General features: G+C 38.0%; 3 protein-coding genes across 4 annotated transcripts; 2 read left to right on the forward strand and 1 right to left on the reverse strand.

The window, feature by feature from the left end:
* Window positions 1–415: 415 nt before the first annotated feature.
* LOC105203733 (cytoglobin-2) lies at window positions 416–6,173 on the forward strand. Of its 2 annotated transcripts, XM_039458259.1 has the most exons (5): window positions 429–611; window positions 1,000–1,049; window positions 1,977–2,165; window positions 4,496–4,721; window positions 5,716–6,173. In XM_039458259.1, the coding sequence occupies exons 2-5, from the start codon at window positions 1,003–1,005 to the stop codon at window positions 5,845–5,847; spliced, it is 594 nt and encodes a 197-aa protein (XP_039314193.1). In that variant the 5' UTR covers window positions 429–611; window positions 1,000–1,002; the 3' UTR covers window positions 5,848–6,173. The 2 variants fall into 2 exon arrangements, with proteins under 2 accessions (XP_011170918.1, XP_039314193.1); XM_011172616.3 differs by lacking the exon at window positions 1,000–1,049 and having other exon boundaries at window positions 416–611.
* Window positions 6,174–6,361: 188 nt separating this feature from the next.
* LOC105203741 lies at window positions 6,362–8,962 on the forward strand. Its single transcript, XM_011172628.3, has 2 exons — window positions 6,362–7,976; window positions 8,098–8,962. Exons 1-2 carry the CDS (start codon window positions 7,781–7,783, stop codon window positions 8,508–8,510), a joined length of 609 nt encoding a protein of 202 aa, XP_011170930.2. The 5' UTR covers window positions 6,362–7,780; the 3' UTR covers window positions 8,511–8,962.
* A 161-nt stretch (window positions 8,963–9,123) lies between these two features.
* Window positions 9,124–19,783, reverse strand: LOC105203749 (protein dimmed). The gene is made up of 5 exons (XM_026132946.2): window positions 19,149–19,783; window positions 15,337–15,492; window positions 13,973–14,164; window positions 13,193–13,329; window positions 9,124–12,366 (listed from the first exon to the last, which is right to left on the reverse strand). The coding sequence occupies exons 2-5, from the start codon at window positions 15,460–15,462 to the stop codon at window positions 12,213–12,215; spliced, it is 609 nt and encodes a 202-aa protein (XP_025988731.1). The 5' UTR covers window positions 15,463–15,492; window positions 19,149–19,783; the 3' UTR covers window positions 9,124–12,212.
* Window positions 19,784–23,206: the final 3,423 nt, after the last annotated feature.

Here is a 23,206-nt window from a genome sequence, read left to right on the forward strand (position 1 = left end):
CACATTAAAACTTTTATGTTCCCTCAAAAATTCCGAAAATATGTTCATAAACTGCATCATAAAATACGTGTATAAAATTAAACACAACATACACGTAAGGTTAACAATTAAATACGAGTTACAAACGCGCCTGCACTTGTAAATGTGCCTTTCGTAATCGAAAGATGAAACACAAATTGCAACAACGCCCGTCGAATTCACCGTTGAATCCAATTTCCGAAGTTTGTCGTAAGGAACCTAGTGAGGAACAATCCTACCGCTCGTTATCATCAGCGCATTTTCTGTTGTTGTTAGAGATTTTTTTCTAAAGGTAGTCGGAGCTTACACAGACGTTTGTCTGCGGAAATGTCTCGCGTATAACGCAATTGCTCCGTCGGGATATCCTCGGAAGTGGGGAGTGGGGACGACTTTAAAATAGTTAGGCCGGCCCGCAACATCGAGTAGTCGCCGCTTGACCAGTGCAGCACGCGTGGCACGTGACATATCATACTGAATTACAGCGTAATTGATACGAATCCTCGATAAGCGAGGCCCCATCGTGTCAGTCCGCAATAGTTGCTCGCGCAGTGGAGCCTCCGGCCGTCCCGTTTCTCTTCCTCGCTCTGCCACTGGTATTAGCACAGTTTATCTTTCACGCTCCATCTTTTCATTCACAAGGCGATTCGGGCAATGCCGAAATCGAGAGAAAAAGAAAGACCTAATTGATATCGCGAGAAGAGTCGCTCGTACAAAGTGTCGCCTGAGCGACACTTGATTTCGCTTCGTATTTGTCGCTCTTATCATTTTTTCTTTTTCATCTTTTTGTTGATAACGGATATTTTGTCCTATAATTGTGATTTTCGCGCATGAATTTTTAATCTTAAAAAAAAAAATAAATAAAACTATTTCATTGCGACAATCTGTTTGTGTCTTTAAATAACGATTCGATAGATAAGTCTGTTTTGTTGATGTTAACGTTAACTTCAACGTGCGTACAAGTTTCGTGTTTTTCTCTTTTAGCGAATGCACAGCTCCAGATTACTGCCATTCGTATGTCAAAACAATTTACAGTGAGTGTACAAATTATTTGCAATAGATAATATTTTTCAAAATCTTATTGTTAGAAAGTAAACATTAATTAGTATCTAATTTATTAATAACGGATGAAGATAATAAATTTTGCGTGTGTGTGTGTGTGTGTGTGTGTAATCGTTGTTAATAGATTGTTAATTATTGTTTAGTTTCTAAAAATAAGGTTTTCAAAAATATCTGTATTTCTTGCACTTACTGTATTTATTTGGCATTTATATACGGTGATACGGTCGTTTTATACCGAAAACGTATTTGTTTCTGTAAAAAATGCAACGATATGTCTTCTCGCGTCTTTTTCTGCATTTCGATGCCATATAGTTTTGGTATTTAAAGCAAAAGTTTGAGAAAATTAATATTAAGACTAAAACTTTCATTCTCGTATCCTTTCTTAAAATTATTTTTCTATTTAATTCTTAGATATTACAGAAAAGAAAACGATTTCTTTGAACTAAATTTTATTGTATTCAAACAAATTTATTTGAAATGAGTCAAACAAACCAACGTTTGAATCAATAAATACGACCAATAATAAAATTACTATCGTCAAATAATAGAGGTTTTTTGAATTAAACAACAAAATTTTTATTCAAACAAATAATGTTTCGTATAAGCATAATGTTGTTTCAATAAAACAACTTTAAGCAATTTTCAATCAAATAAGTACTAAATCTAACGAATATTAAAATACTGCAGAAATCTTTTTCTCTATGTAATAGTACACAATTACATTGCGAGCGATCGAGCATTAAGTTTCATAAAAAGAGAGACATTAAAGAATTATCGTCTATTACGTCAATGCGAATATATTTCTTCAGTTGCTCTCGCGAGACGAGAAGTTGCCAGTCTCCCATTGAAGATCATTTGTGGAATAATCATCTGATCAACTGTGCAATTGTTTTCCATAGATCAGGCTCTATTCGCGCATACGGTGAAGCGAACATGGCACTGTTCCGTGGTCTGTTCGATTTCTTTCTGAACGACAACAAAGTAGACGAGAAGCTCGGTCTGACCGAGAAGCAAAAGAGACTGGTGCAGAACACATGGGCGATCGTTCGTAAAGACGAAGTGTCGATCGGAGTCGCCCTTGTACTCGCGTGAGTGAATTGCCGTTTCATCCGTTCTCCTTCATTCACCTCCTACTAGATCCGGTACACATGTAACTTTTACAAAGCGAAAAGATGATCGCTGAGATAATCGCGCCGTTTAACTTGGACAAAAGGACATGTGGCTAATTAATTTCTCTCGATGTAAGATCGCGCTCGTCGATGTATTTGCGCAGAGAAAACAAATGCTGTCGAATCAATATTATTATATGGAAAAAATCCTATATAAATTTAAGAAATACAAAAATTTGTAAAAACATGCTGGAATTGGAACACTTTTGTTAATTTTAGTAATTAAATATAAATATTTTTACGAAAAAAACTAATAATTTCTAAAAATTTCTATTGTTAGTAGAACTTTGTAATTACTTATAAAATTTTTTTTCCGCCAGAGTAAACTGTACTTAGAAATGTGTAGAATTGTTTGATATTGTTTCACCGAGAAATTCGTAAAAATTGCAGAAACGACGCTCTACAAAAATACAAAACTTTTAAAAAACGTTGCAATTCTAGCATTTTCATGTAGATTTTTGTAACATTTTCTAAATTGGTGTAGAAATTTTTTCACCGAGACAGTTTAATTGGACATATCTTGTTAATTCAATGACAGTAACAAAAAAAAGAAACAGAAAAAGATTAAAAGTAAAGACAATAACAAATATAGGTGAATGAATAAAATTTCAGTGAGTCAACTACGTGTATTTTTGTAACAGCGATGTTTAGCTGAATCAAACTACGTTTTAATTCATACAGCATTCTTTTCTCATTCAGCGTAGAAATTCTCCCGACGCTATCGACGCTTCCTCGCTCGAAGGACTTCCGCATTCTAACAAGCCATTCATTTATTTAATGAATCGCCGATGCGTATCTAGTGCATGATAAAAGAACCATGTCACGCGCGTTCGGGCTTCGTCGAGAACACCCTCACGTCTCCTGTCGAAACCACGCGTTTTGTTAATGCGCATTGCGTCGTCGTGATGCGTCGCGATGCGTCGCGATGCGTCGTGCAAAAGATGCGGCGAAACGCGCGCTATGAAATTTTCAACGCCGCTTTCTCATTATCACGTGTGATACCGGCGATAAAATATTGCGACACGGATAACCGTTTATAGCTTAATGTTATCTCTCTGGCATATTAAGGCGATCGATGCCGCGAATAGGACTTGCGGATTGTAAGCTCTCTGCGAAAGATGTATGTACGCGTACCTTCGTGCGGCTTCTTTCGAATGGCTTAATACGCTCATTGACACTCTGCGCGTACGACAATGTCGTATTCAGGCATTCAAGTTTGACCGAGCACATCTGATTTCATTATGAGAATGCTGACGATATTAGCTTGAATTTTTCATTCTCTCCACTTAAAAAATACAACAATATCTTTCTCTTTATATACTTTTCCTTGGTACGTTTTGTTACGCTCTTGTACATTGAGAAAAATTATTTGATTTTTACAATATCTATGTGATTGATCAAATTAAGCAAAATTTCTTAATAATGAGATTTGTAACTAGAAGCTTGAGATTTTGTAACTAGAATGTTTCATAGACTTTAATATTATATTCATGCGGTATGTCCCTGCAAAATTTCTGATTCGTTCGTTTTTGAATAGGCTGGTTGAGTCTATCAGATGTCCAATCTATGCAAGAACACTCTTTTATCTGTGTGCGGATATTTAAATGTAATTATTTAAGTTAATTATTAAGAGTTAACGCTGGAAAACTAGCCATCATTGAATAGCTTTCATTTTATGACACTAATCGGACTACGTTCTTCTTTATTTTTTCCATTATCAAAGCTATAAATTAAAAATCTATTAATCTATCTTTACTGTACACTCCTTGTCGTGCTCTATTTTCTACAAAGTATTAATATAAATAATGTTGGATGCAAAATATTAACGTCACTAATAATGTAATCAGGTCTAATTGTAAGTTCAAATTTGGATGACAAAAATCCTGATTTTTTTTTATATCAGAACGTGTAATAAAAGAAAACGATTAAACTTTTCTTGAAAATAACACGTTCTAAAAAATCGGTCTAATAGCTTTCATGGCAGATCGCACGCACTTAGAGAATAAGTTGCTCACCCATATCAACTTCTGCTTCTTAACAGCGAGGAATCACACGTTCTCATCGTCATTATTTGTCTTTGCAATTAATGCATGATGTAAAAAAAATTTTTTTTATTTTTCGTCTTTATATCATAATTGAATACGAATTTCGATGACGAATCAGCGATCTAAAACGACTTCATCTTAATCGCTCTTCCTCAGAATCGCTCGTTTTGTTTACGAATGCAACACGAAATCGTTTTTTTATAGCTATTTCAAACAATATCCAGAAGCTCAAAAAGAATTTAAGGCATTTAAAGACGTTCCGATCGACGAACTGTCGAAAAATAAGAGGTTTCAAGCGCACTGTGCCAATATCGTAGCGACGATTGGCAAAGTGATTGAACAAATGCATGATCCAGAATTGATGGAGGCGAGCGTGATTAATTTTACCGAGAAACACAAGAATCGCGGGCAAACACAGAAGCAGTTTGAGGTAAGTAAATGTTTACCTTCTTGTCTCTCTCTCTCTCTCTCTTTTACATTCTGTTTTCGATTATATAACGACGTTCTCTTTATCTCTTTCTCATAACAATTTTATTTATAAATCGCTCTTTTTACCGTTTTTTTCATATAATTTGCTGCATGTGTATTTTTTTATTCGAAAATGCTTATTTTTGAAGTATGAAAGTTTTTTGCGTATAGATATGAAAAAGATCTTTAAGGATGTATGGAACATAGTCCTTGCAAAGTAAATAAAATTTGAAAATGTGTTTAATATTAACACTTCGAACAAACTAAATATATATGAAAGTTGTGAATAAAGTTATATTTTTATTTAATAATATTTTTGTAGTTTAATCACTCTGTTATTAACAATTAAATTATTTTTGGCAGTAGTAAGAAAAATCTCAATTCTTTTGTGTAAATACTTTGAGCATTCGAGATGATTTATACAATGTTTTATTGTGCTTTAGTTATCGCGTTGTTTAATATTTTGTAAATAAAGAAATAAGTTTTGTTTATTTTACAAAATTGATCTCTGCATCGTAATAAAACATTAAATAATTATTTTTAATATTTAAAGTACTTAAATAAAAGAATTTAATTTTTTTCATTATTTATATTTTATTATTAATTATATTTTTATTAGAATACATGTTTATTTTATATTGAAATAATTTTTTATCTAGATGGAAAATCTAAATTTTTGTTACCACTTTCAAATGTAATAATATAAAACAATTTATAATTTTTTCATAATTTTCTTAATGTTTTGAAAAATGACCTATACATCCTTAAGATCATAAATTAATCTTTGCTTTTTATATATTATTAAAATTATATCATGAAATTATTCTTCACAACAAGCTGATAATTATTTTATCTTATATTTTAATTTTTTATATTTAACTGGACATTAAATCTATTTGTATTTTTAGCATATAGTTTTTTTTCTTAATATAATAAGTGTAATAATTATCTTTCAGAATTTGAAACAGATGATGCTAGACGTTTTTCCTTCCGTATTCGGGAAGCAATACACGCCAGAAGTGCAGGAGGCTTGGAAAAAAATGTTGGACTTGATCTATTCAAAAATCTATCAGACTCTTAAAGATTGAGATGTTCTTGCACAATTGTGATTCTTGAATTATATGACACGAATTAACATGACACATATAAGTATCTATTATTTTTTGAAGATAACTTTAATCGAAAAATTTTATTATGACAGTGACATGTTTTTCGTAAGATGACATTTATGAAACTTATACATATATAACTAACTTTTTGCACGACAAAGATTTCTTTTACAGTTATACTAATTGACGTTACAAGAAATGAAGTTTGAGAAATAAAATCGATATAATGCAATATTATGAAATTTGTACATACATATTATATATTTATTTGGCAAATAAAATATCTTGTTTTAGATTAGTACAAAGAAGTACTTCCATCAAATTATATATTAAATAAAACTAGAAAATTGAAGGTTTCTAAAAATAGAAGCATTTCTTTTTGAGTAGAAAGATAAAGAAACAAATCTCATAATTACAATTTTGCTGTCGATTTCGCTAAAGTTTTGTTTCCAATTTTATTGGATAAACTTTTTCTTCATTAATTTAATATAATAAATATAATAAATAATAGTTATAATAATTTCATATATAATAAATAAGTTTTCTTCATTATTTCTTTTCCTACAAAAGTTTAAAAACTTGATTTTTTTGGTCGGTCAGATTTCAAAAGCTGTATTGCAAGAAAACGTGATATTAGCCAAGTATGTATTATTCGCACATGTGTATGTGTGTGCGTGCGTGCGTGTGTGTGTGTGTGTGTGTGTGTGTATGTCAACGTTCATTTCGTGTATTCGTTACGGTTATGTCTTTCGATTCGCCTAACCGTAAAATGTCAATTGCTTACTCTTATTGCTTTCTGTTAATATTTGTCGAGACGATAAGACAGAATGGTACTGAAAGCATTTGAAGAAACGAGGAATGAATAATACCAACGCGACCATCCATGATATTTTATCAGGTGAGCCGAATGAAGGTTCCCCGATGACATTCGTGACCGACACGATGCATTTTAGGACGCCGATCGATCTCCTTGTCCTTACCCGTCGGCGGCGGCATCATAATCGCGATTATAATTTGCACTTGCTGCTGCACTCTGTTCGTGAGAAACAAGTGTGCGAGGCTATTTAGTAAGCTGACCGGGAGACGGAAGAAAGAGTCAGTATATAAAATTAATCGTTCCACGTATTATTATCTCGTGATTCTTTTTCGGCACGATTACGAAATTCGATATAGAATATACACGGAAAAAATTTTGTTCAAGTATTTAAAAGTTCTGCTGGATGCAGATTAAAAGACCATTTTAACGAGTCACACCAAAATAAAATTTTAAAATGTGTAAGATAATCAAAAGTCCTGTTCTTTTTAGCTAAACTGGCTGCACTAGTTCATAGTTAATCTTTTTCTCTTTATATTGGAAGAAGAAAGATTAAGTATGAAGAGGTCAGCCAGTTCAGCTAAAAAGAACAGATCGAAATTGATTGTTAGAAAATTGTCAAAGCTTTTTGCAGCCTCGCTCATCATACTTGAACGTTCAACATAATCATTTGCACAATGCAACAAAATTATTTCTACGTTCAGAAAGTACTTCGCTTCCGATATCGAGGAAGGACGAAAGAAGTTGCGAAAAAAGAGGAAAAGAGCTGTGTCGCCGGATCTGCCGATCGGCACCGCGGCGGAAGTCACCGCGCCGATTATCCCCAGGGTACAGGAGAGGTTGGAGGACGCGTCGCCGGTTCCCTGTTACAAATGTTACAGAAAAAAGAAGAGGGGACGGCGAGCGAAGAGGCAGATACGATGAGACACGAGGAGAAGAGAGGAAGGTTAATCGATAAGCAAACGGGCGAAAATGAGACATCTCTCCGAATTGAAAAGAAATAAAAACACACGCGATAACAGAACGACGGTCTTTTGTTTTCTGTCCACGTGTTTTTTTTTCCTTTCTCTAATCTCGTAACATCTGGCTTGGAGAAAAATGCAGTCTTGGACGATCGGTATTTACGTTACGATCAGCGCGACAATTCTCATTCAGAGAGTCCGCGGTACGATAGACGTGAATCTGAGCGAGTTTGAGTATCTCGCGGCACGACTGGACCCATTCGAGTGCAGGCGATTGATCGCCGCGCTTCATTACACGACTTACGACTTGCCGAAGAACCTGGCCGCGGCAGGTCAGCTTGTGATCTTTAAGTCGCGTCAGACTCTCGCTTGCTATTATTGCGTCGTTAATTCGATCATTTTATTTGCGCGTCGAGATCTGACTAACGCTCGATTATTTCCCGCGGCTAAAAGAGCGCAAGGTGGACGAGGAGATCCCGTGTCTGCGTCAACTGCTTCATTGGAACAGTTCCCCGGCGGAGGGCCGGGGAAAGACGCACGCGGCGATTATACATCGACTTCGACAGCTGAATCGCAACGATCTCGCCGATTGGCTCGGCAGAACCGCCTTCAGACAACTGGGAAAGGATCTGGACAATGCTATTATGCTGTCCTTCGACGAGCTCGCCGAGGAAGAAATGGAAACCAGCACGTCGGCATTCCACGCTGCTAATTATATTCAGGGGCTGGGCAAAACACGATCGAAACATCATTCATATACAAAATGCGAGATAATCCGTAAAGTATGTTCTAATTGCGAAATACAAGTGGTGGGGAGGAGAGTGTATCTGAAAATTCAAACATATTGGATGATGCAAACGATTTAAATACTACAGGAGACACTGTTGGCATTTGTATTCTTTTTTTTTCAACGTATTTAAATGAATCAGAATTTAGATAAGGTGTATTGCCCAGCTCTGATTATAATTCCATCTCTTTTATCTGACTTCTTACTGCCTACTGTTTCCTTTGACATGAAAGTTTTTGTCCAAATAATGCACGAGATATTCGTTGTTTACAGCTTATTTACGACAACCGAGTCTGTCATTTGGACTCGAGAGGAAGATCCATGGTTACCAATCGACACAGTTCTTATGGCTATCGTGCTTGGATTGCTAGGAACACTGTTTGTTCTAATTGTGGCTGTTATTATACACGCCGTCAAAAGCAATAAAAACTAAATACCACGCGTATGCTCTTCTTTTCCCTTCCCTGAAGTTTAAAAGCTTGTAAAATATAAATATCTCTATGTTAAAGAATATAAACTGACGAAAAAAAATGTTCTTTTTTATTCTCATCTCATTAATAGCGTTTTTCGTTTCTTTGTTGATGCAAACGGGAGAGTATTACAAAATTATAAAAATTTGTCAATATTTTGTCTTTCGTCATTTGAAAAGAGAAGAGGAAATCAGTCTTGATATCTTCGAAATAAATGAGCGGTGAACGTAGAATTGCTTTTTATTACAATATAAATGCTTTGAAGCGAAACATTTTGCTTTTCAATAATTTCTATTTAAGGTATTTAGCAAAGAAGTTATAATATATGGGTGAGCAACTTAATCACACCCTGTATTCTCGCGTAAAATTTTTCAAACATAACGCGAATATTTACATAAAAAATGTCGCACATAATAAAACTACGCTATGTAAATCTTTCATGATATAGGACCGTTTCTACAAATATTAACACTCTGTATACACGATTCGACAATTTTATCCTGGGAATTTTTCTTCGAAAAACTAAGAGCGCCATAATCAGAGTTGTAACATTTATATACATTTTTTTTTTTTAAATAAGCAACCATACAAATACTTTCTAGAAACGTTAAAGCATATGTAAAAGTCATTTTAAACTTATAAAAGTAATGAAAATTAACTCGACAGTGTCGTGATCCAACGTGTGTAGAAAAAGTGCCGAAAAACAATGTATACAGAGTGTTAAAGCTGCCTTAAGTTTACCTATGTAGTTCTACTTTTAAAAAGTAGGGAAGACGATTAAATTTAAGTTATGTCCAAAAAAATTACGATTATGAAAATGATTCATGCGCACGAGTAGAATGCAGAGACACGTGCGCGAATGCGATATTGAATCATAAAATAATGCGCTATTTTGTAATAATGTCAATAACAGTAAAACATAATGTGTGGGTGGTGGTGGTGGTGGTGGTGTGTGTGTGTGTGTGTGTGTGTGTGTGTGTGTGTGTGTGTGTGTGTGTGTGTGCGTGTGGGTGTGTGTGTATGTATGAGACAATGACCATGGCAGTTACTATCTCAATGACAATGACAATGATAACGATAGTAACAACGGTTCGATACGATAATAGGGCGTAACGATAATGATACTGTTACATTAATAACAGCGATAATGTACTGTAAATTTTTACGACTTATGACTTCGAGACGCAAGTTCCGTCTGAATAATTACTTTAACAGTAACATATATCCATATGAATATTGTAATAGTTACGTAACTACGTAATAAATCAATTGCATTTGATTTCTCGCAAATGTACAATTAACAAATTTTAATATGATCGTTATCTGTTAGCTTGATTAGTCTGTTTAGTTCTACCATACCATTATTATGCTTCTCTTCGTCTTTTTATGCAAAATTACTTACGTAACAGATAATAATTTTTCAAGCAGAATTGGGTAAAATTGTAATGAAATTGTTGGTAATCATCAAATGTAATTTAATTAATTTTACTACATTTGTTAATTACGCTTGTAATTGTTAATTAGCCAACAAACAATCGTTACTTATATGTGTAGCTTGCAGTTAAGAGTGTAATTAATAATTGATGATGGGTAAAGATTATAAATGTAGTTATTGCGGTTAATTAATACCAATTTTGGCGAATTTGTTGAGAAAGATGTTTGTCCTTTAGACAATTCGCGGACGGAGAAATGTGAGTGAAGTGCACGTTGCAACAGATAACATTTCTAAAATGAAACATTAAAATCATGTGTTATTAATTTAATACGATAACAATAATAGTGATAATGTAATAATAATAACAGTAATAATAATAATCTTTCAAAGGAATTAAAAAATAATAGAATATTAATCAAAATAAAAAGTAATAGCTCTAAATAACCATGTAACAATGGTACTATATAGGAATGATAGTCGTATAGTAGTAGGAATAATAGTAGGAGTGATGGTTGCAGTAGTAATAGTGTAGCAATATAGCAACAGAATTAGTAATAGGAATAAGAGTAATAGTAATAATAGTAGTGATTGTAACTAGCGTGATAATATCTTGCAGTAGGAAAACGAAATGTTGATAAAAGAATAAATTAAATGGAAATTTAACGATTGACGGAAGAATTCACGAAAGGTGAATTTGCACAACCGTTACTTTCGGTACACTTTACGAGTGCCGTACGATATAAATATTTTTCTGGGTATGTTCTCTTTCTCTCTCTCTCTCTTTCTCTCACTCTCGCATTCTGTCTCTTTCTCTCTCGATATATTCTATATGTACAGCGAGACGCACGTTCTACCTGAACACGTCGTTACTTAGATATTTGGAGAAGTACATTATCTCTTTCAGCCCTAGATAAGAAAATAGACTTCTGCTTTTTGTGTAACAATAGTAAGAATTTCTCTATCAAGTTCAGCTTGAATTACTCATTCTTGAGTTAAAAAAGGGAGTGAGAATTGAGCAGTTTCAATAACGAATTAAACTCCGGGGATTTAACTACGTAATGAAACGTTATTTCTTAATCTACTTTATAGACTATCGCTTTAATGGAATCTTGAGCCGGTATTCATACAGTCCGATCTTGCGTTCAAGATCGTTTTAGGCACGATCTTGAGACGCTGTATTATCATTTCATCGAATGAGGAATTTCAAGATTGCTCATGTCCAGCCTTTAAATTTAGAAACGATTTTCAATTTAACCTCGGACCGTGAATACCGTCCTTAGATCGAGGTTTGGCTGTTAAGGTATCTCTAACGTCGGAGATAGAAATTAAGTTATAAAAATAATGGCTTTTTCTATGAAACTTCTTCTAAGAACATCTCGTCTCGTCGAGAAGTCTCTCTTTGAAAAGGATTATGCGCTAAATCGGAAACGCCCCGTGTATTACGTATATTCTAAAAACGCGAATTCTTTCCTCATCTTTCTCTTTTCTCGTCTCGTGTCCCTTTTCTTATTTCTTCTATTTTATATTTTATCTCATTACGTTTATCTTTATGTTTTTCTCTTTCTCTTCTGTTTTTTTTTATCTTCATGTCTCTTTTCTATTCGGTTTCCGTTCTTTCTGTTCTGAATCTCGCGTTTCTTCTTCTATTGCGGAATCATCGATCGTTTTGTTATTTCTAGCGCGGCTTTTTCAAAAAAAACGTACGACGCTCTACGAAGATCCATGGCGAGTAATGAGTGAATCGTCGCGGATTGCTGTCCCTACGAAAGGCACTAATATGATAGTTTATCACAGAGTCTGTGCGTGTATGTGTGCGTGTGTACGTGGCTGTGTTGCATGTACGTGTCTCGACGCTTGTCGTTTAGATCGAATTTTCTTAGATCCTGCGTTCTAGATCCTCGTGGAGAAGACTGTTGTTGTTGGTCTCGTGAATCGACGCGGGGGATGATTCGTCAGGTTGTTCACCCCCGCTTAATTCTAGTTGACCGGTACTATCACCGCTGCTGGAACCGCATTCGCCATCGACAAATCTAAAAAAAAAGGCGTTTTTCGTAAATACGCACGCTAGAACGTTTCGTTTAATTCGAGGTTTAATTTAATTCAAACATCTCAAATATCTCGGTGGTTATTGAGAGTTGCTCAAAGAAAAATATTTTAAATAGAAAAAAATCCTAGTTTTAGGAGAAACACGCGCGTATTAGGAGTAATACGTCCTATAAATTTTTCACACTGAGAAAAGTGTTATTAACCAGACTAAATTTTTCAACTCAATTAAATTTTTTTAGTTCAACTATTTATATATTTGACTTAAATACATAAAATATTATACTTGTATTTCCGTTCAAGCATTTGTACATTTAACTTAATTACATACATATTCAATTTAAATAAGTGTTCGAACCGAAGAAATTTAATCAAGTTGAAAAATTGATTCAAGTTAACGACCTTTTGCCTTAGCGCTTGCTATGCATTTTCTTGCGAAATACGTCGTCGATATATTTTTAAATCAATTCATAGAGTTTTCTTTATATAATTCTTCTAATCATTTTACATGTACAAATATTAAGATTGGCAAAAATTAATACTCTGCAAAATATAATTTAATTTTTACTTCTACGTATTCCGACGTATTCGAAATATAAAATCCAATCTCGTGAAAATTTATTTTTCTATCTTATTTTAATATTTTGGATATCTTGCGTTCATCTACGTGAAATAATTATTTTTCCATTTTTCCCTTTGTTTGATTTCTCAGATTTCACAATCATTTTGACTCTCATATATATATATCATCTTGAACAATTATTTCGATCTGCGCCGCGGTTTGAAAACACATTAGATTGAAACAATACTCACGTGTACGGTTGTTCCTCGCCGCGCATCTCGCATATGACATTCGTCAGTGCCATTATATAATTTTTAGCCAACGTGAGCGTTTCTATCTTGCTGAGCTTCCTCTCCATTTTTACGTGTGGTATTACCTCGCGTAATTGCTGGAAATTACCAGAGAGAAGTGGATTGAAAGCCTATCTACTATATCGAGACGCATTCGCGATAAATAACGCCACGCGGATTGCAATCTAATCGAATACGGTCGAAAGTTTGCAGATTTTTAACGATGCTACGTATGACCGGTCAAAAGAACGAATTGCTTATCGTATTGAGCTGCAGCTACGAGTTGCTGTCATTTATCTTCCGCAAAAATTGATTTCTTTTTACATTTTGCTGTCGTTTGCATTGACGTTCGACGCGCCGGTCAACAACGTTGTAGTAATAAATAATGAGCGCGATACAATCGAGTAAATAAATCGTTTTCTTTCCAGGTATTAGAAAAAAAAACATTTCGGTTAAAAGAAAGAAGAACGGTATTTTTCAATCGCAATATTTGAAAAGAAAAAAATCACTTTTCGAAGTATCCAATCCAATTTTGAAAGTAAAACATATTAACGCTCTCGCAGACGCGTTTATAGGATAAAGATCGATCGTACCTCATTATTTTCACTCTTATTGTTCGCGATTTAACGTTACATGGCGAAAGTTTCTCGTTCTTCGAAAGTTTTTAGCAAAGTTCGTCGCGCTCGTCGACGCGACGACCGACGTGGCGAAAGCTGTCTGGAGGAAGCAATAAACTGTTACCTCAAAGGCATCGTTGAGGGAGTGCATTCTCATTCTCTCTCTCTCGTTACTCTCGAGCCTCCTCAAGTTCCTCTCGCGCGCGGAAATTCCGCTTTTCCGTCGCCTCGTGGCCGGCGGCGCGCCGCCGCGATTTCTTCTCTTCGCCTGCTTCGGGCTCCTCTCGCTCCCGCTGCTGTCGCTCTCCTCGCCCACCTGTTTTTCGTTCGTTCGGTTCATAACAGTATAGATCTTTCGTCAAATATTTACCGTGGCGCTTCGTAGCGCAGCGCCACGCGCGAATGTCTATTTGAGAACATTCCAACAAAAAAAAAAAAAAAAAAACCAATTTACGTTCGAAAATTATGTGTATGTTCGCGATCGTCAGCCAATTGGAGGAACACAGAGAGCTTCTATTTTTTATCTTTACACAATTATATTTTACGCGCAAGACATGATGATATAAATATTTTATCGTAATATAAATTTTTTCGGTTAGGTAAACTCGTTTCAGTAACACAAATATAACATTAAAAAAATATACTGCTAATCCTTTTAAATTTACTATTAATTTTGTATTAATTTTTAAATTATTTCGTCTGAGAAATGAAAGAGTTAGCTTAAACGTATTTCGAAGGTTATATTGCATTCACAGGTGTGAATACAATTCTACATCCGAATGTAATTCGGACTCAAGCAAAGCTGATTATATTAATGCGCGATAACGTGTTACATAATGATATTGTTGTCTAATCTAATCTAGATGAAGACCTTACCGTTGCTATTTTCATCAACACAGAGAAATCTGTTTTAACTCCCTTTACTCCCCTAGTCAATCTTTTCAACAATGCGCTTCGCAGGTATTTGTCTAAAGTGATTTTTGCCGGGATTTCCCGATAGATAAAGTGTCAGCAATTTTTTTCCCGCGCTGCATAACGCTGATAAAAAGGTTATTTACTCGGACAGCTAATAATAACACGATCGAACGGTTATAATTCCAATGAGAACCTCACTTCTGAATCTGATGTTATCTATACGTCGAATTCGGTCGTGGCCGCTAATTAATATCTGTTACGTATCGCATCGCACCGGCACACCGCGTGTGATACTCGTGCCTCCTCGTCAGCCAACTATCTGCCGTAAATAGCGTTGAGTGCCAAATTAAGAAGTGCGCACAAAGTGCGTGGTGCCGAAAAAACTGGCGCCTTATCAATTCGTCACGATAGTGATAGAAATATGTGGGTCGAGTATCTCTTTTTACTCGAAAATAAATGCTTACGGGACTTTAAAAGCCTTGGTCGAGATAACGCGCGTCACGGCGATAAAGAAGAGGGAGGCGGGGCGGGAGGCGGGGGGTGGAGGGAGAAGAGAATAAAGGTGAGATATACCTCCGCGACATGGTGGCGAGTACGTTTCCCAGTAATCGAGTCGACGGAGGCGTCGTCCAGGTCGATGTACATTTCCCGATCACCGCAGTCCTGGTCGCTACCCGACAGCCTATCCAGGCTTCGCATTATCCTGATCAGAATCACAGCTCGATCCCCCTGCAACAAACCGCATAACGTCTTTAAAAAAAAAAGAAAAAAGAAAAAAGCCTGTAGTGCGGCGCTTAGAAAAGAAAGCGGGAAATGCGCTCTCCTCACGCGAGCATCGCATGATTCTCCCCATCCTTTTCCGTAAACGAAAGAAAGTGAACACACAAGTTTGTAATAAACGACGAAAGGGAGAGAATGTCCGAAGAAATTAATGTCTTTAACACATTAGGCTCGCGGTACTCTATCTATATGACAAGGATTAAGTTATATCGCGTCTGCGAAGTGTCTGCTATAAATATAAGTACACGTTTACGACAAAATAATAATACGTTGTTTGGAAATTTCGAAAAAGGAGAAGTACGCGCTATTGCAAGATTTATACTTGAAATATGCGAAATATGCTAAATAAAAATAAGATAAACTATGATAGCATTATAATGAGCGGAGCTCGTGGTAAATCGCATCTTTAATGCATAAAGCAACGATTTACGTTACGATTTCATCGCGGGGCAGCAGTTTCAGAATCATCGATCAAGATTAAACGTTATTAGCGATGCTAACGCTAATGTCTCGTTCGTCGATTCTGAAATACTCCGGATTATAAGTCAAGAGTGATGCCGTTTCTTTGAAATCTTTGGCGTTCTACTGACGCGAGCGAGGCAAGATGGGGAGGGAGAGAGAGAGAGAGAGAGAGAGAGAGAGAGAGAGAGAGAGAGAGAGAGAGAGAGAAAGTAAGAGAGGTCAACACGCGCGTGTGCGGGTGAAGATAATCGAATCGGGGGCCATTCCGTTTTTCCTGCTTCGTTCTTCAATGCCAAGAATTCCTTCTGCTTGCGCGAGCGCGCATGTTAGATTGGGCCAATCCGGCTGTCAGAATCGAGACCGGTGATTTGAAGTGGAAGCGAAACACGACTTCACCATGGCTCTCACTTTCTCCCGCTATCGAGCGCGCTCCGTGCGATTGCTCTTATGATATTATGATTTCGTCAAACCTTGACGCGTGTAAACGCACGGAACAGTAACGCAGTCAGATCGGGCTGCCTATGAGATTGAGCAATATATCGGGTTTGCATAATGCATGATATTATCGGGAATCCATTAGCTTTGAATTTTTCGAGCCTCCCGGTGATGCTTCGCGAAGAAATTCGTATTCAGCGCCAAACTTTTTTTCCGTAGACTTCTTTATTTAGAATGCACGTGTGCTCTTTTTGTCATTAATATTTCTCGAAAGCGTGAGGTACAACATTTTCAATACATTTCCTTGTGCTCCGACGTTTGGTGTATTTTATTTCTTCTTTAATATTCACGCGTTCTTCTCGAGAGGTCTGCCGCAACACGCAGTTGCGACACGGAACGTTATTCGTTTGGGATCTCGATGCGATTATAATTAAACGCCGAACGGACGTCGATAGCAAAAATTTTTGCCGCGCCATGCACATTCAATTCGTAAACGCACACTCGTATTGTGTTAACGCACGCATTATTGTCCGCGAGCACGGGTAAATCGACCTACAATCGCAAAAGTGACGAAATACCGTTTTTTTTCTTTTTCTTTTACGCGAAATAAGAGGCGCAATTTTCAGGACGAGTTCGTGTCGCGTCGGGCAATACATGAATTTCGCGAGAACACGCTGCATAATAACAAAGTCGTTTCTCTATCTTTTAATAGCGCGGTCGTATCCGATATCGATAACACTGCTGCAGTAATTTATCGTAAGGCTATTGGTGATCCTTTGTACGCTTTAGATATTCTACGAGTTATGTACAATGCATTGAGAAAAAAGTTGTTAACCTAAATATAAATTTTTCAACTTGATTAAATCGCTTCAAATATTTATGTATTTAAGTTAAATATATAAAAACTTAAAATAAAGTTCAAGTATTTTATGTGTTTGAGTTAAATATTTGAATTGAAGAAATTTAATGAAATATAATTTGTTATATATCGTACATATATTACATTATATTTTAGTTCATATATATATTATTACATTGGAAAAAAAGTTTTTTCCGATCAAATCGTTTCCTTTGATTTAATTAAATATTAGTTAGTTAAAATAATTTATTTTTAGACTTAGAAAATAATATACATAATTATTTGAACTAAAGAAATTTAACAAAATTGAAAAATGTAGTCGATTTAACAATTTTTTTTTCTCAGTGTATATACTTACACATATGCGTGTGTAATTTGATAAATAACATATAATTTTTTATATATCATACAAATATTACATTATATTTTAGCTTATATATATAATTACATTGAAAAAAGTTTCTTTTGATTAAATCGTTTCCTTTGATTCAATTAAATATTAGTTAGTTAAAATAATTTATTTTTAAACTTGGAAAATATTTTTTTTAATTAAAGAAGTAATGTTGAAAAATATATTTTAATTGAAAATTTTTTTTACACACACACACACACACACACACATATACATATATATATATATATATATATATATATATATATATAATTACATTTTAGTTAATATATACATAATATATATAAATTAAAATCTAATTTAATATATGTATGACGTATATGTATAAGATTATTTTTATTCATGAAATCATATACATATCGCGCATATATCAGAATTTATGTAAACATTTCGATAAGAAGTCCGGAAGTTTTAACAGTTTGCAAGTCCGCGTCGTTATTACAGATATACACGACGCGTGGAGAAACTATTAAAAATTCCGCGGTACTCTCTTATCGAAATGTTTTTGTTGGAGAACCGTTCGAAAACAGCACGCCATTTTGATTGCCATTTATTCGTATTATCGAGCATTAATTTGCTTTTATTATCAGCACAGATATACTCGACGCTCTTGACGCGTGAAAAGAAAAGTACCCGCTTATCGGATAAAGTGTCAAGGGCGACGTAAACAGCGGCAGGAAATGTTCGATTTTGCCTTTTGATTTTCTGGAAAATTTTGGCGGATACGCGCGACGTATCATCATCAGCGGCGGCGGCAGCGGCATACTCATCATATAGTTGAAGACGCTCGTTATGTACCATCGAACCATCTCCGACAATTAACGCCGTACGATAACCTTCGAGTGCCACGTTACATGATTTACGGTGGGGTCTCGTATCCGTCACGCCGCCGCTTCGCTAGCTACGTAAGCTATTATACATTTCGTGTAATTTACCGTTCGGCTCTCGTCTTCGGACCCGAAAAATATATCGAATTCTCAAAGGTCGCCGCTCTCGGAAGATCTCCAACATTTTTCTCATTTTTCGAACGATTTAAATCTAACGTCTAGAATTTGCCTCAAATTTATCATCTAAAAATGTTTATTTTTTTTTTTTTTTTTTTAATTTCCGCCGAAAGCACGTGTCGCGAGGAAATCCGCGGATCCTTCTCCACATCGATCTTTTTTCCTTTTCTTTCACGCGCAGAGATCGTAGGCGCTGTTAGAAAGCTCTCCACAGTCCGCAAAACGAGGTTCCCTCGATTGACGTCGTCGGAAGAACGCGTTTGCGGTTCCGGATCGCGAGCGGCCGCATTCCGGAGTGGCGCAAAAGTGCGGACGTGTTCGTTCGTTCGCTCGCTCGCTCGCTCGCTCGCTCGCTCACTCGCTCACTCGCTCGTCCGGATTGTCGCGTACGTAAAAAAGAAAAAAAAAAGATGTATTGGATACTCGTATTTACCTCGTCGGCCGATTATTCTCCATCAGTGCCTCGTGTAAGTGCCGACGAGTGAAACACGCTCACTGAAACTGGCGTCTGCTGCGCTGGTGGTGCACTAGCGCGCTTTTCGCCGCCCGAACGTACCGCACACTTTTCCTTTCACACGACACTCACTTGATCTTGCCACTAAATCATCGTTCGTTACCTAGCCCGCGAGCAGCCCGCTGTCCGCTTCGACGGTCATCAATAACGTCCCGTCAATCGCTGCTGTCAATTCCGAGGAGCTCGAGGAGCGAGCAACGTCGACGACGATTATCGGCGAAGCTGCGATAAGGAAATTTAGAAAAACTGTCTGAGGAAAAAAAGAGAGAGAGAGGGGACGGAGACGGGAGGGCAGGGAGGAGGGATTCGAATTGCACTGTTATTCAGATTGCACGATCGCAATCTCCGAGTCTTTGGAAAGGGAAAGAGAGAGAGAGAGAGAAAGAGATAGAGAAAGGAAGGAAGTAGCGGCGACGGCGGCGACGGCGGCGGCGGCGGCGGCGGCGGCGGCGGTTTCGCGGCGTAGCGCGTATCCGAAAAAGTCAGGAGCGAAAACTTTATCAGCGGCTACGGTGTGCCGGATACGGTCAGGGCCGGCCGAGCGCCCAATGCGGACTGACTATAACTGTAAACGATCACTTGTCGGCGAAGTGAGCGAGGAGGCCCCACCGGCTTCCCTCGGGGACTCCCGCCACTGGCATGAATATACACTCGTGCGACAACGTGCCAGCGTATATACACCGACCGAGAGCGGCGTGCCGGCGTATACATCGAGAGAGGTACCAGCGGACCACCTCGCGGCTCCCACCAAACCAGTTCCTGCTCCAGAACCGCTTCCACCTGCTCTCTCGCGCTCCGAATACGCTCCGAATATGCGCCCGGCCGATTACCCGGTCGAAAAGCCGAAAAACAGCCTCCCCGGCGATCGCCCGAACTGCCTGTTTAAAGCCGGCTCGATGAGGATCATTCACGTCGAGCGCAGCGGCGTCCTCTCCTACATTCTTCATCGAGGCCTCTGCCTCGCTTCGAGATCCTTCGAGTTCCCCCCTCCCCTCCCCTCGCATTGAGGATCACTCCGATCTCGTTAGTCCTTATCGCGCCACGTGCGACTGGCTGCTGGTCTCGTTAGAAGACTTTTCCTTTCGACGCCCGTTTGTCTCATTCCCTCGCTCGCTTTTTTTCCTCCTTTTGTTCTTTTTTCTTTTACATTACCAGGAAGCGTGACACTTGACGTTACGTAACCACGTAACTTCCGCAAAATGTGTGGAAACCTGTTGCGCACTTATCGTCGCTGTAAATAAATTGTCGACCACCCAAACGTATCACGCACCTCTTCCTTCGTTTTTATCGCCGTTTTTTGTGCGTGACAGTTTCAACTTAATTATTATTCCAAGGAATAATAACTGTCCGCCAAACAGATTTCTTCGCTGCGTCGGAATCGATCTTTCTTCGTCGAGATGTCGAAGCGTTTACACCTGACTTCCAATTAATTATTACGATGAAAAGTAAGAGACCTTTTAACACAAATTCCTATTAAGAAAAATGTTTCCCGTAACTTCTTCGTAAAAGCTTCAAATCTTGATTTAAAATATGATTGCAAAAATATGCAAAGTAGAAAGAAATATAAATATTTAAAAAAAAAAAAACGGTGATCTCCTTGAATTCTTTTTTTCGAATAATCTCGAGATCAACGAGAGAGGCGGAATTAAATAACGAGCCGTCGACTTTCATCTCGCATAATCATCGCGCGCGAATGCAGAGTTAAATACAAATTATATTTAATTCAATTTCCTTGTATTTCGTATAAATCAACGTTTTTTTTTATCCTACGCGTTGCAAAATCGTTCTCGATATATTGTTCCAATCCGTAAGTAATTCCTATCGGAGTTTCGTGGCTCCTCCTTTGAAACCGGTTCCTGGCGATTCGAAAAAAAAAAATAAAAAAAAAACTGTTATCTTTAGAGCCCGACGAAGCTCCCGACCGCGAACCGTACGTGTTGCGCGACGCTGCAAAACGTGTCGCCACGCTGGTTGCGCACGACAATTGCAAAAAGAAAAAAAAAAAGGAGTAGAAACCGATCGCGAGGAGAATATCGGCTTGTAGGTTGGCGTTTCCGCGGAAGAGTTCCACAGAGAGTCGTCGTCGTCGTCGTCGTCGTCGTCGACGGTACGTCCTCGCGAGGAGGGAAGGGAGGATCGATCAGGAGATTTCGCTTCTTAACCGGAACACTTTCCGTCGCGCTTGCTTTCTAGATCGCCGCCGATAGATCGTCCGGCCGTCCGAGGCGTTCCGCGACATAACGGTATAGCGGAGGAGCATTCCTGCCCGGCTGAATCGGTCGAACGTTGCACGAACGTCCGTTCGTTGTCCACAGCCGATGATCACGCATCGGTCAAGGCCCCTCTTCTACCTTTTCCACGCCGCTACCTTCTTCCACATTTGTACGGGCTCGAGCCACCTTCACCTTCTCTCCGGCACCACGGCGTTCTTTTCTTCTCTTCTTTTTCTCTCTGTCTCTCTCTCTCTTTCTTCTTCTCCTTCTTATTTCTCTCTCTTTTTCTCTCTCTTTCTCTCCCACATCTCCGACTGAATCTCGTTCTCGTTTTTCCCTCCTGCCTTTCGCGCCGCGCTCCGGCCGACAAACGAGGGAAAATGCATGAGTGCGTTCTACGTTTAGCTTGAGTTACGCCGAGGTGAGAACAATGTGTTCTTACGTCAGAAGCAACGAACGAACGAGCGGGCGAGCGAGCGAGCGAGCGAACGAACGAACGAATGATGAACCGGGCGATTACGCCTGTAACGATGATGTCGCTCGCAGAAACGCCTGCGTGACACGCGAACGCGCGCCGTGGATCTAATTCCGTGACGTAATTCGCTGTCGAATGATAAAGATAGCGTTTCCGTCCGAAATGCCGTTTAGCCAAATTGATATGACGCCGGTGGATCACGCTAATAAATGTCAAGCACGTAATAGATAAGTACATGTAACGCGATAACGTTCGCCGATGCATAAATGTATAAATATATAAACTTGATATCTCCATCGAGATACGCCTCGTGACACCCCATTATTTTATTATCGCTCTGACGTTAGTACAAGTTTTTTTCTTCTTTTTTTTGCACGTGACTCGCAATAAATCGGCTCACCTGAGCTAGTCTCCGCAGACAGGGTGAACTCGTTTAGATTATTTCTGAAAGGCTTGTTTACTCTTGTTGCGGCGAAGGAGGATACGTCATACGGTTCTTTGACTCCTTGCTCGACTTAACGCTATAGCGCAGTTTGAATTCGACTTACCGCGAAGCGCGAATAGCGCGATAGCGCCCCGAATCTCTCCTCTCGGCAGTTGCGTTACTGGACCGTTCGATTGATAAGGAACGCACATCGAGACTGAATGCACGTTGCACGTCGGTAGGCTCGATGCTCTCTTGACTCGGCAAGAATTCAACGGAAAACACATTGATACACACCTTCTTTTCTGCATGCTGGCGTCGCGGCACAAGAGCGCGCCTTGCATTTCTCGTCGCAATGTCCTCGGGACAATGTTCGGCCTCCGGATAATGCTACCGACTTACTTTAACTTACACCTGGTGTCTTAGAACTAAGGCGAAATGCACGCGTAAACGCCACCGTTCCTCGCACAACGGTGCATTTGCATACAATACTTCAGAAAATAAGAACGCCAAGGACGATCGTCGTCTTTCGCAAATTTCAATATTCAATAGTGGATAACTTGAGTCACGAATGAAAGTTCCGTCAAAGGAAAGTCTCTCCTCAACGAATCGGACAATGTATACTTTGCTCTGTGAAAATCTCAGCTTGAGAAGAGTCCTTAATAGTTTCCAGCCTTTGAAAGCCATGTGTTCCGTCGATCTCAGTAACAAGGATCGTTTTGAAATTTAATAGCTTGGAACTTTATTTTTTCCATATGTTCTAAGACACTTTGTATTTTAACTAACACTGTGTGAGTGTTTGTCCTCCCCAAAACTGCACGCAGAAAAATTTGCTAGCATAGGTAGCAGATTTTATGCTGCTGTA

The sequence above is a fragment of the Solenopsis invicta genome, chromosome 16 (genome assembly GCF_016802725.1).
Source record: "Solenopsis invicta isolate M01_SB chromosome 16, UNIL_Sinv_3.0, whole genome shotgun sequence".
NCBI lineage: Eukaryota > Metazoa > Arthropoda > Insecta > Hymenoptera > Formicidae > Solenopsis > Solenopsis invicta.

Excerpts from the sequence above, each read along its gene's own strand:
- LOC105203741 (XM_011172628.3), top strand. The coding sequence starts at position 7,781 with ATGCAGTCTTGGACGATCGGTATTTACGTTACGATCAGCGCGACAATT. Across the intron at positions 7,977-8,097 it reads GAAGAACCTGGCCGCGGCAG|AGCGCAAGGTGGACGAGGAG; the intron begins GTCAGCTTGTGA and ends CGCGGCTAAAAG.
- LOC105203733 (XM_039458259.1), top strand. The coding sequence starts at position 1,003 with ATGCACAGCTCCAGATTACTGCCATTCGTATGTCAAAACAATTTACA. Across the intron at positions 2,166-4,495 it reads GGAGTCGCCCTTGTACTCGC|CTATTTCAAACAATATCCAG; the intron begins GTGAGTGAATTG and ends GTTTTTTTATAG. Across the intron at positions 4,722-5,715 it reads AAACACAGAAGCAGTTTGAG|AATTTGAAACAGATGATGCT; the intron begins GTAAGTAAATGT and ends ATTATCTTTCAG.
- LOC105203749 (XM_026132946.2), bottom strand. The coding sequence starts at position 15,462 with ATGCGAAGCCTGGATAGGCTGTCGGGTAGCGACCAGGACTGCGGTGAT. Across the intron at positions 14,165-15,336 it reads CTCGCCACCATGTCGCGGAG|GTGGGCGAGGAGAGCGACAG; the intron begins GTATATCTCACC and ends AACGAAAAACAG. Across the intron at positions 12,367-13,192 it reads GGCGAGGAACAACCGTACAC|ATTTGTCGATGGCGAATGCG; the intron begins GTGAGTATTGTT and ends CTTTTTTTTTAG.